Consider the following 17,022-nt stretch of genomic DNA (forward strand, 5'->3'; position numbering starts at 1 on the left):
CAGGTTGGCTCCGTTTACCTTGCTGGCAGCATTCGGGCAGGGAGAAACTACGACAAACTGTGTCCTCATACTGAGATTTGTTTTTTTTTATTATATAGACAAAAATGGAGGACTGTGTCATTTTTAAAATTTTGAACCATCGTATGTTCGGAAAAGCCCTTTTCTGCTTCAGCATGCCCCAGTTTGATGTGGAAGAACCTGAGAGCCCTGACCTCAACCCCATCAAACACCTTTGGATTGTTAACCAAGCCCTCTTACTCAACACTGACCTCTGACCCCACAAATTAACCAGGTTAAACGGACCAATCCATATTTTCTTCCTTTTTCCAACCACATGTTCAAACACTTTTGCCCATATAGAGTGCATGATTAATCGACATTGGGGTTTTAATTAGAGCGATAAAGTTGTTTTTTTCACGCCATCATTAGCATTTGAGTGGCAGACACGTTCGCCAATCAGAAATGTTAAGCCTCGCGTTTCTTCGTCCCTCAATTCAAACAAGGAGAAAAAAGGTCTCACTCTGTGCATCGTTCTCAGCACCCGATCACGTTTAACCGTAAAATTACCTGAACGCAGTAAGCTCTCCTGTCTTTTCAGTTATCCACTATCTTTGTCTCGGTAGGCAGAGAGCGAGACCGCCACACGTACAGAGAGCCTCGCTACTCGCGACTCACTAGTAAGAAGTTCCGCAAAGTAACAAATATTAGGAGGGAAGAAATACGATTACAATGCCAAATGTCCCGTTGTGGTAATATTTCAGCTTTAAATCAGATAGGCAATATGAGCCCATCAACACAAACGAACAAGCAATAATGCCTTGATGGCAACAAACAAAAAGACAACCCAACCTACAGTACTTTTTCCAATTTGCTCAATATTATATAATATATCCAGCCATCCATTTTTTCTACCGCTTGTTCCTCTCTGGGTCATATATATATATATATATATATATATATATATACATACATACAGGCCAAACGTTTGGAGACACCTTCTCATTTCAATGCGTTTTCTATATTTTAATGACTATTTACACTGTAGATTACCACTGAAGGCATCAAAACTACGACACCTGTGAAGTGAAAACAATTTCACCTCTTGAAGCTCATCGAGAGAATGCCAAGAGAGTGCAAAAGGTGGCTATTTTGAAAAAAGTAGAATAAAAAACATGTTTTCCTTTAGGTCACCTTTTTTTGTTAAGTACATAACTCCACATGTGTTCATACATGGTTTTTGATGCCTTCAGTGACAATCTACAATGTAAATAGTCATGAAAATAAAGAAAATGCATGAGAAGGTGTGTCCAAACTTTTGGCCTGTACTGAGATTTTATATATATATATATATATATATATATATATATATATATATATATATATATATATATATACATACATATATGTATATACACACATTTACATATCTAAGACACGGTATATATATATATATATATATATATATATATATATATATATATATATATATATATATATATATATAGTTTTTGTAGACTATATCTTTAGTCATAGTGTACACATACATACATACACATGTTAAATTTTATTGCAAGAATGAGAATACATTTTATTTTTTATAGACTAATGAGAAATGCACATTTATATCATTTTAAAGAGTTACTTGCATTAGTATTATATATTGTGATTGCATGACATTATGAACACTGGATAGTTGTTATCAGTTATTTATTCAGTTTAAGAGCATGATGTAGACAAAAGCTCTGCGCCTGTCTGCATAAAGCCAAGTATTTAAGTAAATTATTTCATATTGTTCTAATGCGTGGCACCTTGAGACAAGGATATGTTGATTGACAGTCTAAAAGTACCATGTCTTCCTTCACTTGTTATTTGCGCAGATTCGTACATTTTTATGTATAAAATATAAAAAAGGCAAATCGATTCACTACTGCAATTTGAGGGAAAAATCGCTATTAGGTTTTTTCCTCAAAATTGTGCATCCCTAATATAGAGACACGCCTCCCGATACTCTTCACTTAACACATCTGTGACCAAATAACTGGCTCACTGCACTCTCACCTACACCATCTGTCCCCTGTGCATTAACCTGTGGATTAACACACGCACACCGACAGGTTTGGATGACGTCATATACAAAACTATCAGCATTATTTAACATTCGCTTAGCTATTTTGTGGGGGATTTTAACTCAAGTTCATGGCTCACCACTACTGCAATTATTCTAGTGTGCTATGTTTATTGTGCAATATAATCACTCAAGCAGATGGGTGCAGGAATGCAACAATCTCCTGGTTTCTCTTTTTTCAGTTGACTGAGTGCAAAAGCGACAGCAGGAAAAGTCATGGATCAAATGAAGCAGCTTAATTACCTGAAATTAATAATACCTGGTATATATGGCATGCTCATATGCAGGATCATGTATGTATGTATCTTTAAATGTGGAGTATATGACTTATTTTTCTATCTATTTAAAATAATGTCAATCTAAAAAAAATAAAAAATAAGAGTACATTGAGAGTGAATTTTATTGTTTGTTCATGATGAGGAGTGAGTAGACTTAAAGAAATACATTATTGCACAATAAGAACTGTTTGTATATTTGGAAATAAATACAGGTAAATAGTAATAACCTGAGATGATTTTTTTTTTTTTTTTCCAAAACAACATTCACAATACCAACGTTTAGTTTCCCGCAGTTCTCTTCTGCCTCCTACTGGTTACGGGTGGTACTGCAACAACATAATTTTAGGTATGGAAACAGGGATAATGTAATGGCAACTGCTGTATTTAACATTTGGAACCAATCCTTATCTATTACCTGATTACATCTTCGGGGTTGTTGGTCCTGGCTGCCTCCAAGAGAGCATCACCTGATGAGGTTAAAACAAAATACATATTTAAAAAAGCACAGCGATTATGTTTCAATTGTGATCATTTGACCTGTTGGTACTACAGTTTATTTTGTATGTACAGTGTTTTTAAAAATATTTTTTATTTATACAGTCTCTTTCCTGCTCTTTTGGATTGTGTTTTTCACAGTGTAATCGTTTCATTGTTTTTCAAGAACAGATGAAAAGTAACCTTTCCTGGTAATTCTGGTGCATTTGCAGCAATGTTGATTTATGTGCACTGTCCCAGCCAAATAACCCCCCACCCCACCCAAAAATAAAATCAAGACGACTGTATAAAATGGTCAATTATCCAATCCACACGAGTACTATATGCATTTCTTAGGTGCATTTTATAGTATTAGCAATAGTGAAATAAAAAATCAAATTTAACATATACTATATGTAGTATATACAATATATGTAATGTGTTTTCTTGTTTTTATTTAAGCTCATATAGCTTCTATTGGGTTTTAATGTATGTTCATGTGTATAATTCCAATCACATATTAAACTACACGTCTCTAAAGCAGGGGTCTTCAACGTTTTCCAGGCCAAGGACCTCGGAACCGATGGAAAGATTACATATCTTGCATAACAAATCCTAAACGCACCTTGTTATTGTGCAATACCAAGATATACAAAGAGTACTGTATCGCACCGCTAATAGCTCGCTGGCAACTAGCGCCACTAATCGCTAGCTTGCAACTTGGGCGCTTATAGCTAGCTATTGTAAATGCTAAGATTATTACGATAATGTTTTTATTTGAAAACCTGTTTCAAATCGGCAATGTACGGTCAGTAGGGTGACCATGCCACTGCCCTTTATAAAGCAATGTTAATGCATACATGTATGTACTAACATTTAAATTCGTTGAAAAATTACAGGTAAATATATAAAAATAATACTGTATTTTTCAGACTATAAGGCACACTTAAAATCCTTTAATTTTCTCAAAAATCAACAGTGCGCCTTATATATGGCGTAATTCTGGTTGTGCTTACCGTCATCAAAGCAATTTTATTTGGTACACGGTGTAATGATAAGTGTGGGCCCCCACATCTGCGGTCCCTTCCAAAGTTTCTCATTGTCATCCCATTGGGTTGAGTTTTTTCTTCCCCTGATGTGGGATGTGAGCCGAGGATGTCGTTGTGGCTTGTGCAGCCATTTGAGACACTCGTGATTTAGAGCTATATAAGTAAACATTGATTGATTGTTTTATATTCTAGTTTCTTCAAAATAACCACCCTTTGCTCTGATCGCTGTTTTGCACACTCTTGGCATTCTCTCGATGAGCTTCAAGCACACCTGTAAAGTGAAAACCATTTCAGGTGACTAACTCTTGAAGCTCATTGAGAGAATGCCAAGAGTGTGCAAAAAAGTAATCAGAGCAAAGGGTGGCTATTGTGAAGTGAAGTGAATTATATTTATATAGCGCTTTTCTCTAGTGACTCAAAGCACTTTTACATAGTGAAACCCAATATCTAAGTTACATTTAAACCAGTGTGGGTGGCACTGGGTGCAGGTGGGTAAAGTGTCTTGCCCAAGGACACAACGGCAGTGACTAGGATGGCGGAAGCGGGGATCGAACTTGGAACCCTCAAGTTGCTGGCACGGACACTCTACCAACCGAGATATACCGCCCCAATATAAATTATAAAACATGTTTTCAGTTATTTCCCCTTTTTTGTTAAGTACATAACTCCACATGTGTTCATTCATAGCTGTGATGCCTTCAGTGACAATCTACAATGTAAATAGTCTTGAAAATAAGGAAAACGCATTGAATAAGAAGGTATCCAAACTTTTGGCCTGTTCTGTATATAATATGTTAGCTGGAGTGCAATTACAGACTACACACCAAAATTAACTGATAGCTCAATCTGGTGAAAACTTTGATTAATTGTGAATGTCGTAATTTTATTTAAAAAGAAATAAATAAGCAATGGATGGAAACAACAATAGACATATATAAAATGGAGAAGATAACTGCCTTTATTAATTATAAATTGGAGAAATTTACTTCATACTGGGAAAATTGGGTCAACTATGTCACGCTCCATAAACCTGACTTGAATTTTTCGAATTAGTGATTGTATTGCCAAAAAGAAAGGGAAAGAAAAAAGATAAAAAGAAAAAAAGAAAAGAAAAGGGGATTACTCCCTACAAGTGTATATGTAGGTATGTATATATATGTATTTATATATATATATGTATGTGTGGATATATATGTATATATATATATATATGTGGGTATCTGTTTATATTTTATGTATTATTATTTATTTCTCTTATTTTTATTTCTTCTCCCCCCCCCCCCCCCTCTCTCTTTGTTTATTTAATTGATGTATTTGTAGATATTACTTCGTTTTTTTGTTGTTTCTTTCTTTTTTTGGGGGGGGGGGGTGAGTGGGGTGGGTGGGATATAAACAAAAATATCCTGACATTTAGGGCAGACAATAGATATATGATTGATGTGAATATGATGTAATGGATAGGAATGTCTGATGCTGGATGTCAATAAAAAAAATAAATAAATAAATAAAATAAATAAATAAAAATACATATTTAAAAATAAATGCACATATAAATAATTATGTTAAAACTGCACATATACAACAAGTATTTGACTGAATAAATAAATAAGAGTATGTGACTTAAACATGAATAAATTAAACACTTATTTGAACAAAGTATACAGTTTGAGTTACCTTTGTTATCGGAGTCTTTCTTCAGGCAGAACGCCGCAGCTGCAGCAGATAGCAGGCCGGCAGAGGCCACCTGTGCCCGGGTGGCACCTCCACCTGCGCCTCGGCCCTCACCTCCATCTCCATCTCTCTGCCCGCCCTCCTCCCAGCGCGGCTTGTCGTGGCGCCCCCTGCTGGCCAACGCGGCCCACGAGCTGCGACGGTTCTCCAGGTTTGACAGCCATCTTGGGGCGAGATGGTGGTACTGCACCGACTGGTTCCCGCTGTTAGCCGCGGTGTCCTCAACCAAAATCCCCCGTCGTGAAACCCGGGACGTGGACACGACGGGGTTGCGGTTGTTATCCGTCGTTGGCTCCCGAATGGCCTGACAAGAAGAACCGCCCGCACTGGTCTGGAGGACGCGGCTGCATGGTGACAGGCTGCGTGACCTTCGTATAAGCAGCCTGGTGGGAAGAGACGATAACATGGCGACAATCCACCCGGGAAAAGCAGCTTGGAGTAAAAGCCCGTGTTCGTTCGACGCGAGAAATTAACCCGGCGTGTTATGTCTAATGATGCAGCCGGAGTGTCTTTACGTGGGGCTATTTACAACAGCCACTTTCAAAGGGGTCGCGTCATCATGGCGTGGATGGTGCTCGAAGAAGGCGCGGTGCACTCTGGGAAGTGTAGTTTCATGCACCTCTACAATGTTAACCGCAGAGGTGAGACGTTCGCGAGCGATGCGACTCTTTTGAACTGTTTCGTGTGAATGACTAAAACCGATTCTTAGTCGCGACTTGAGAGCCGTTTTTAGGCCAACTGACAGAAGAAGATTCACAAAAATAACCATTTGGATACACCTTTTCCGGTTCATTGTTTTGTTTTGGATTTAGTTTAGGAGCAGGGGCGTCACTAGCTTTTAAGGTCAGGGGGGGCTTTGCCCCCAGGAGATGCACAGGATGCGAGCGAATGTTACGCACGAGCACAAAACTTCACAAATGGCTAACAAAGACTTAGAAATTATTCATTGTTATTATTATTTTATTTTTTTAAATGCACGGGACGAAATGAAATGCTCCCCGGTAGATGGCTTTTAACCATTTTTTTTCTTTTTCTTTTTATATATTTATTCCATCCATCCATCCATTTTCTACCGCTTATTCCCTTTTGGGTCGCGGGGGGCGCCGGAGCCTATCTCAGCTACAATCGGGCGGAAGGCGGGGTACACCCTGGACAAGTCGCCACCTCATCGCAGGGCCAACACAGATATATTCATTTTACATTTTATATTAAATGTCTTGGTTTTTCCTCCCTCTGAAAATCCTATGAAATGTTTAACAAGCCATCCTATAATAATAAAACAGCTATTAATGTAACAATACAATAAAACAAATATATTTAATGATGTTTTTTTTCATTATTTTAACAATAGGCTAATGTGTATTACTTTATATAGATTCTACAAGAAACACAAAACTTAAAAAATAAATGATTTACAATTGCACACACAAGGTTTTGTGCAGCTTAACTCATTGTAAAGGAAGATAATGTGCTTTGTACATCTGCAGGACCGCAAGCAAGGTCGCAGAGAAAATGCGGGCTGGAATTTGAGTGATGTGGGCATTTTCTATATGAACAAGTGGAATGGATTGGATACCGACGCACTAAAGGGGCTCTCTACCTTACGCTACGAAGTGAGGGGAAACTGAGTGAATAATAACAGGTTATATGATTATTTATTTAAACTCATATTTGGGCCACTTTATAATGAATATGTCGGCATTTATTTGTAAAAAAAACCAACCAAAAAACACCAAATTATTTAGGGGGGCTTAAGAATATTTTAGGGGGGCTTGAGCCCCCTTAAAATAGGCCTAACAACGCCAATGTTTAGGAGTATACATACACAGGTAGAGTACTACATTGTTGCATTCATATTAAAAAGTTAAAGTACCAATGATAGTCACACACACACTAGGTGTGGTGAAATTAACCTCTGCATTTGACCCATTTCTTGTTCCACCCCCTGGAAGGTGAGGGGAGCAGTGAGCAGCAGCGGTGGCCGTGCCCGGAAATAATTTTTGGTGATTTAACCCCCAATCCCGACCCTTGATGCTCAGTGCCAAGCAGGGAGGTAATGGATCCCATTTGTATAGTCTTTGGTATGACTCGGCTGAGGTTTGATCGATCTCAGGGCGGACACTCTAACCACAAGGCCACTGAGCAGGTGATTAACTTGTGTGATGACTGTATTATGCTGATAGTATATATTTGTACCATGAATTGTTTTATGTGGACCCCGACTTAAACAAGTTGAAAAACGTATTCGGGTGTTACCATTTAGCGGTCAATTGTATGGAATATGTACTGTACTCTGCAAGCTACTAATAAAAGTTTCAATCAATCAAAAAGCCTTAATAAATTTGGGTCATTTTTATTTATTTTTTATTTATATTCTTTATGCACAGTACTCTACATGTAATTAAATTCAGGTTTTATTTGACCTGTATTGATGAAATGTGCAATCACAATTAAAAAAAAGGATATCAAATTTGACAAAAATAATGTCCATAAAAATGCTCTTGTGTAGAAAATGTTAATGTAAAGTTGATTTGCATAGAGGTTGTTATGAAACACACACACTTGGTATGTTAAAATCGCATGAATTCGGGCATTTGAAAACACATGGACAACATATAGAAAAGGGCAGCTCTTCTCAAAAATTGGGCTCGGCCCCCCTGGGGTGTGTGGTGTGATGCCAGGGGGGAGGGGGGGGGGGGGGTATCATACTTCAAATCCCGCTTTGAAAAGCTGTGCACTACAAAACATGCTCAGCTGTTAATCATGACCTCCTCATTTTGAAAAAATAACTGTTGAATGTATGTTGAATGACTGTTGATTTTATTTAATTTTATTTTTTGGCTTGAAATTGTTCAAGTCGGTCAATTTTTTTTACATTTCATACAAATTGAGACACAACATACTTTCTGTTACAGAAAAAAACAACAATGTTGATAAAGGTTTTCTTTGCTGTAAGTTGATATACATACATATATATATATATATATATATATATATATATATATATATATATATATATATATATATATATATATATATATATTTTTTTTTTTTTTTGTTCTTCTTCTTTGATGGTAATAAGAATACAATGTTATGCAGAGGTATACTTACAACAATTTTATAGACAAATGTTACTGGTGAGGTGCGGGCGCAACATTTTTTATTTTTCCGAGAGGGAAATAGGTAAGGAGTGCTGGTTTAGGGTGTTATGCTGGGGCCATTCAGGGGGAGTCTTGCTTAAGGGGACCCATAATTTGGTGTTACGCTCCCTGGTGGTCACACATGTAAATACACTTGTTACTGAGGTGGAGAAGTTATTAGGTGACCGCAGATGACGCGCTAGCCGTTCAAAGTCGGGACCCATTGTATCCCATTGGGTTGAGTTTTTTCTTGTGCAGCCCTTTGAGACACTTGTAATTAAGGGGTATATACATAAACTTTGATTGATTGATTGATATTTTCAAGTAAATTATATTAAACCCGAGAGCCTCTCTCAATATTTTTTTGCCTTTTTGATGTGTTAGAGAGGCCATTATTTACCAAAGTCTTGATATAGTGTGTTTAGTATTTTGCACTTGTTATGCCCACATGTGCTTGCTATTGCACAGTATGACCACAAGATGTCGTTAAGTAACAGTAAAGCTGACATGGCTGTGTGTAAAATGTTGCAGGACATTCATTCATTCATTCATTCATCATTTTACACACAAAATGAAAAAAAAAAATTCTAATTGAGATATTGTGTGTGTGTGTGTGTGTGTGCGTGTGTGTGTGTGTGTCAGAGAGGTATGGAAAGAGACAATCAACTTTTAATAAACTGTGCAGCATAAGTGTGTGCCTGTGATAATTTTGGGATGTAGTTGGTCTACTGTAAAATGGTGGCGGTGGCTTCCACAGCTGCATGGAGCTTTAATCCATTAAGTGGATATTTTACGTCGCGGTAGAAGACTTAGTGTGCCACAGCAAGCGTGAATCATCGAGGACATCATGCTCTGTCATCGTAAATCCACTTGCACCTTCCCACCCATTTCATTAGAATGCCGGAGAGGTGTGTGTGTGTGTGTGTGTGTGTGTGTGTGTGTGTGTGTGTGTGTGTGTGTGTGTGTGTGTGTGTTCTTGTATTTCTACCCTTGAGACATCAACAAGGAAAAGTATCTTCCATATGAGGAGGTGTGAACAAGTTAGGACATAAATCATGGTCCCAATACGGAAAACCATTGCATCTAATAGAGAATGTCTCATTTGCACCCCTGGTGGTGAACTTTATCAAAATTAGGGTGGTCCCAAAAAGGAGGGATTCTTCAAATTGACTGTGTGTCGGTTTTAAAAGTGCTCCCCCTCTGGTCAACATATGAAATAACAAGTGTGTGTAAAAATGTGAAATGCTCCCCCTATGGCCAACATATGTAATAACAAGTGGGTGTAAGTAATTGAAATGCGGCCCCTTTGGCCAAAATTAATTTAAAAAAATAAAGAAATAAATATGTATACAGAGACATACTGTAATAACTTGAAGTAAATAATGAAGATTAAAAACCAATTACAAAAACAAACAAAACTAAAAGCAGTCTTTTTCTCACAATGTGTCGACTTTTTTCTTATAAAATTGGGAACAATTTCTCATGTGCTTTCCGTTTCTGTAATATTGCAATATTTTCTCTTAAAGTATTACTTTTTATGTAAAATTATTACTTTTTGTGTAAAATTATTACTTTTTTAATGTAAAATTGTTACTTTTTAATGCAAAATGGTGACATTTCCATCCATCCATCCATTTTCTACTGCTTGTCCCTTATGGGGTCGCGGGGGGTGCTGGAGCCTATCTCAGTTGCATATAAAAATCTGACTTTTATCATTTTATTGCCAATTTTTTTGTTGTTCTTGTAAAATAGGGACATTTTTTGAGTAAAATTATGACTTTTGTTATCATTTTGTCAAGTAAAATTCCCATTAATATTATAATATTGTCAACAGTTTTCTTCTAAAATTGTGACTTTTGGCGAGTAAAATTACGACTCTTTTCATAAATAGCCAAGATTTTAAGCTTTTCTTGTAAAATTACGACTGTTATTGAGTAAAATTCCAACTTCTATCATAATATTGCACAAATGTTCAGTTTTTCTTGTAACATTAAGTAAAATTACGACTTTTATTATAATACTGCCGAAATTCAAAGTTTTTCTTGTGAAATTCCAACTCATTTTTCACAACAAGCGTTTTTATATTTGCATAGTATGTATATATCAGTGACGTGCGGTGAGGTTGATGGCTGGTGAGAAACTGACTTCATCACAGTCAGATTTACAAACATATGAACCCTAAAGAGTCTCTTATTCACCATTTGATTGGCAGCAGTTAACGGGTTATGATTAAAAGCTCATACCAGCATTCTTCCCTGCTTGGCACTCAGCATCAAGGGTTGGAATTGGGGGTTAAATCACCAAAAATGATTCCCGGGCACGGCACCGCTGCTGCCCACTGCTCCCCTCACCTCCCAGGGGGTGAACAAGGGGATGGGTCAAATGCAGACGACACATTTCATTACACCTAGTGTGTGTGTGACAATCATTGCTACTTTAACTTAACTTTAACTTTACACATACAAACTGTAGCACACAAAAAAGTACATTTAATTAAAAAAAACGTTATTATGGTCTTACCTTTACTTATAAATGAAGTCCACAACTAAATCCCTCACTTAAACTTTCCACGTGCAAGATTGAATCTATTTAAAAAAGTGTAACCGAGGGTTTATAAATGTCGCCTATACTGTATGAAACTACAAAATAACAAACACGGAGGCTCCAGTTTACACGAGGACCACTTTATTTACCTTCTTTCAAAAACCTCCGCTCCACTCCATGTCATCACTTCCGCTCTTAGCGCCTTCAAAATAAGAGTTCAAGGCATATACTGTATAACAGCGCAAAACAGGAACTTAACATCACAAAGAGAAAAGCCCATGAAAATAGGTTACAAAAGTTATTTAATAAGAAGCCAAAAAGTGCAAAAACAATAATGTTCGTGTTGGAGGAGTTGTGAATTAGATACACTTGCAGTCTGCAGGTGTACCTAATGTTGTGGCCCTGCAGTCATTCACAACTCCTCCAACACGAACATTATTGTTTTTGCACTTTTTGGCTTCTTATGAAATAACTGTTTTAAATAGATTCAATCTTGTACGTGGAAAGTTTAAGTGTGGGCTTTAGTTGATATAACAATTCTACGGCGGGGGTGCAGGAGGCGGGATTACTGGAGCCTCAGCCAGTGTGTCTTTTGCAGCCGTTTTATGATCGCTCAGCACAAGAAATACGTCACACATACAGTTGTTGACAAAATACACTGTACATTATATACCTCAGCTAACTAAACTATGGAAATGTATAATATAATTCATATAGCAATACAGTCTCACTGCACAGCAGGCCAGCAGTTAGCCGAATCCGGAATTCATGTTGAGGCACTGAGTGACGTGCCTCAACTGGCTGCTGTTCACCGCACCGTCTCTTCTCAGTATTTGAACGGCAAATGTGAAAATTCAGCGATTTTGAATACAAATAATCTATAACTGGTGAAGTTAAATGGAAAATAACTCTGTAGTATAATCACTGGATACATATAACAATTTAATTAATTTTTTGTCTTTTTACATTTCTTTTCTTTCCATGATGGCAGGTGAGGCCCTGCCTCACCTGCCTCTAGTGACTGCACGTCACTGGTATATAATATTAATGTTGTAAATACAAATCTTCATGTATCTGGAAAGGGTGGTCCTAAAGAGGTAGGCATTTTTCGGAGGTCTCAGGAAGGTTGCAAACACACGAATGGGTGTGTGTGTGTGTGTGTGTGTGTGTGTGTGTGTGTGTGTGTGTGTGTGTGTGTGTGTGTGTGTGTGTGTGTATATAATGTGTTTGTGCCCTTGCAGGCACCTGAACAAATAACAGTTCTTCTCACCATCAAACACAGTTTGCAGTTACTACACACACGTACATAGAAAGTAAGAACCCTTCTATCGAATTGGTGCCATTTGCATCCCTAGGAAACGACACAAATAAATGGACCATCCATTTAACTGCAAACTAATTTTTTTTATACACAGTGTCCTATTTGAACTGGTTGCATATTTAACTAGAAAAGCACTAGCCTCTGCCAGGCCATATTTTCTCATAGGAGAGAATCCTTTTAAAAAATCCTGAATCCAGACGGTTATTCAGATAACCCCCAAAATCTAATAACTTTTTTAAATCCTATTTCTGACATTTAAATCAATCAATCAATCAATCAATCAATCAATCAATCAATCAAAGTTTATTTATATAGCCCTTAATCACAAGTGTCTCAAAGGGCTGCACAAGCCCCAACGACATCCTCGGCTCAGATCCCACATCAGGGCAAGAAAAAACTCAACCGACTTTGAACAGCTAGTGGCTCATCTGCGGTCACCTGATAACCCCTCCACGTAGGAGAGTGGGGCAGAGCAGAAAAGAGACGGCAGATCAACTGGTCTAAAAGGGGAGTCTATTTGAAGGCCAGAGTATACAAATCACTATCTCTAACTGTTACCGGTATTTCCGGTAACTATTTCCTGAACGTTTCTTCAAAACTTGTTGAGCTATGTTGCGAACTAACTAACAAACCGACAAACAGACAGACAAACAACAAACCCAAGCAAATGGAAGTACAAATAAAATGTCACTTCCAAAAAGACTGCAAGTGGGTTTTCCTTAGTTTTCATTGTGCACATGCAAATGAAAGTCAAATTTAACCCAAATCAACCTCCAGTTGTGAGGAAAATTTGCCGCAGGGTAATTTCCATCCTACTGTATTGTACGGTTAATTTGACTTTTTATTTAAAACTCAACCCTATGAATTGCCTCTAACTAAGTTGTCCATAGAGGTAATTCATTATGAGTCACACACTGCAAATAAAACAATGAGTCATCCGAAGCACAGTTAATATCAAGTCACTTGAGTTGGAAGATGAAACATAATGTCACAGAGGCAGTTGTGGTATTGAGTGAGGAAGCCGGCAGCAGGTTTTTAATTGTGATGAAAACAGACTTTCCGTAAAAATATGCCAAAGCGGACTTATTGTATTCCACAGCAGGAAGAAGACTACATCTTGTTCAGCAGCGATGGACTATGGATGTATTTGGCTTGAAACCTTTACGATAAAGCGCTGCTCTGCAAGTGGTGCTTTTAAACATAGCTAGCCAATAGCTAGCTAGCGGCTAACGTCTTTCTGTAGTGTTTTAGTCGCTTCTGAATCACTACAGTAGGAGGATACAATAGCTCAGTGTTTTTCAACCTTTTCTGAGCCGAGGCACATTTTTTTCATTGAAAAAATCCCGAGGCACACCACCAGCAGACAACATTAGTAATCATTTTAAGATAATCAATTTAAGTGGACAAGTTGAAAAACTTATTCGGGTGTTACCATTTAGTGGTCAATTGTACGGAATATGTCCTGTACTGTGCAACCTACTAATAAAAGTCTCAATCAATCAATCAATCATTAAAAAATGAAACTCAGCAGCCGATATTGACAGTAAAATGTCGTTCTCGCAATTGTTAGATATGAATTCAAACCATGACTAAGCATGCATCACTATAGCTCTTGTCTCAAAGGGCTTATTTTGAGGTTTTTGGTGTTTTCCTGTGTGTAGTGTTTTAGTTCTTGTCTTGCACTCCTGTTTTGGTGTTGATTTTCATGTTATGTACGGATGTATTTTTTTTGTGGACGCCGTCTGCTCCACACGCTGTAAGTTTTTGGTGTCATCCAGCATTCTGTTTTTGTTTACTTTGCAGCAAGTTCAGTTTTAGTTTAGTTTTGCATAGCCATCCCTAAGTTTCAATGTCTTTGGTTTTTTGGTTTAAGTGTTAGATACCATTTTACCTGCATGCTGCCTCCTGCTGTCGTCTGCATATTGTGATGACGACAAACTGTCATGACTTGGTCCTGGGTGTTTGCTTTTCCGGAATGCAACGGAAAGTTGGCTCGGGCGAGACGGAAATGTAAATACATGATTTATTTAATATATCAAAATAAAGTACAAACGAAAATCGCGCACAGTGGCGGAGAACAAACTATGAAACCAAAAGACTATAGCAAAAAAAGTACAAACGAAAAGCGCGCACAGTGGCGGAGAACAAACTATGAAACCAAAAGACTATAGCATTAATAAACAAAACTTACTTGGCATGGACTAAAAGGAGCAGCATGAACGATGGACATGAAATCAAGTGTCAGAAATGTGCCGAGCATAATTGTGGGATGTCACCAGAAAGACAAACTGAAAACAATGAACTTAAATACTACAGACATGATTAACGAAAACAGGTGCGTGACTCAAAACGTGAAACAGGTGCGTGACGTGACAGGTGAAAACTAATGGTTGCTATGGTGACAAACAAGAGTGCACAATGAGTCCAAACGTGGAACAGGTGAAACTAATGGGTAATCATGAAAACAAGACAAGGGAGTGAAAAGACAGAAACTAAAGAGTCCAATAACTAACAAAACATGACTAAAACAAAACATGATTACACAGACATGACACAAACCATGTTTCCGACATCTACAAAGCAATTAGCTACCTGCTGCCACCTACTGATATGCAAGAGTATTACACGGTTACTCTGCCGATCTCTGACCAGCACAGACACTCAACAACGGCACATTTGCGTGTTATATTTACTGCTTTGGAAAAATGTTTTACGTTACATAATCTCCCACGGCACACCAGACTGTATTTCACGGTACACTAGTGTGCCGCGGCACAGTGGTTGATAAACACTGCAATAGCTAACCGCCAAAAGGGTGGATCTACACGTAGGCGCCGATCCCGTGGGAACACCCACGTGAGATTGATGGCAACTTTCAATCATTAAAATAATTTGTGAAAAATCAATCTTGTTGTTAATTTTGTGGCGAGCTTAATCCATTTCACATTATGGGAAAGTCACAACTTGCATAGTCTATTATTAATAAAGCCTAACCAAGATTGCATTGGGCCCGATAATAAACTAATGACACAATAATCTTGACTTCATACACACTGCACACAAGCGAATGAAGTGCATACTTACCAACAGCCATACATGTCACACTAAGGGTGGCAGTATGAACAACGCCAACACTGTCATAAAAATGTGCAATATAGTGAAACCACACTAAACAACACCTACAAACACATTTTGGAAGAATATTTGCACCGCAACACAACATAAACACTACCGAACAAATTCACAGAATTCCCTGCAGCACCAACTCTTCCGGGACGCTACAATATATACCTACTCAGTGGCCTAGTGGTTAGAGTGTCCGTCCTGAGATCGGTAGGTTGGGAGTTCAAATCCCGGCCGAGTCATACCAAAGACTATAAAAATGGGACCCATTACCTCCCTGCTTGGCACTCAGCATCAAGGGTTGGAATTGGGGGTTAAATCACCAAAATGATTCCCGGGCGCAGCCACCGCTGCTGCCCACTGCTCCCCTCACCTCCCAGGGGGTGATCAAGGGTGATGGGTCAAATGCAGAGAATAATTTCGCCACACCTAGTGTGTGTGTGACAATCATTGGTACTTTAACTTTAACTTTACTTTATATAAACAAATGCCATTGGTGGATCTACACCTGACATTCACTGTAATGATACCACGTACAATAGCGTATCTAGTCGATATTACTATGATTACATCGATATTTTTTAACATCACAAAATCTTCTTTCATATTTTTTTAATTTATGTTATGTTTATAAACTCAGGAAATATGTCCCTGGACACATGAGGACTTTGAATATGACCAATGTATGATCCTGTAACTACTTGGTATCGGATTGATACCTAAATTTGTGGTATCATCCAAAACTAATTTAAAGTATTGTTGCGTTTGGACCAGTTGTTCCTCCCAGGGAATTCAAGTTGCTGGCCACTCCCAAGCTCTTTTATGACACGTAAAGCTGAGTAGAAGAACCACCAGAGACAGAATAGGTATTTTGTAATTTTATTTCCAAAGCCTTGGAAATAGAATGAGACCAGTCCAGCATAGAACATTCAATCGCGCAGCTAAGATGGTCTGCCCTAAAATATGGAAACCTTCTCTTCTATAAAGTGTCTCTCGCTCCCACCCTCGTTGTCTCTCTTTCCAGCCGAAACACATGCCCATTGTCCTCCTTACATTCCTAAAGTCAAGGTTAGCACACACTACTTGCAGACAACCAAAAGACCACAACTGGAAGAAGAACACTAGCTGTTTTGTAATATGACTATGAAAATAAAGAAGTAACACACAAATATGGATATATCTAATTATCTGCCTCCGTCAGTATCCAAACAACAGAAAAATAAATGATTATTACATT

The 17,022-nt window shown here is 37.9% G+C and overlaps 1 protein-coding gene across 2 annotated transcripts in view; it reads right to left on the bottom strand.

Moving 5' to 3' along the window:
• The window catches only part of clpb (ClpB family mitochondrial disaggregase), a 93,367-nt gene extending 87,126 nt beyond the window's left edge, over positions 1 to 6,241 (bottom strand). For both annotated transcript variants that reach the window (XM_061925757.1, XM_061925756.1), the window contains exons 1-2: positions 5,601 to 6,241; positions 2,819 to 2,870 (exon numbers count right to left, since the gene is read on the bottom strand). In XM_061925757.1, the coding sequence (XP_061781741.1) occupies positions 2,819 to 2,870; positions 5,601 to 6,063 (515 nt within the window). In that variant the 5' untranslated portion in view covers positions 6,064 to 6,241. The remainder of the gene's footprint in view (positions 1 to 2,818; positions 2,871 to 5,600) is intronic.
• Positions 6,242 to 17,022: the final 10,781 nt, after the last annotated feature.

Source organism: Nerophis lumbriciformis, linkage group LG30 (genome assembly GCF_033978685.3).
Source record: "Nerophis lumbriciformis linkage group LG30, RoL_Nlum_v2.1, whole genome shotgun sequence".
NCBI lineage: Eukaryota > Metazoa > Chordata > Actinopteri > Syngnathiformes > Syngnathidae > Nerophis > Nerophis lumbriciformis.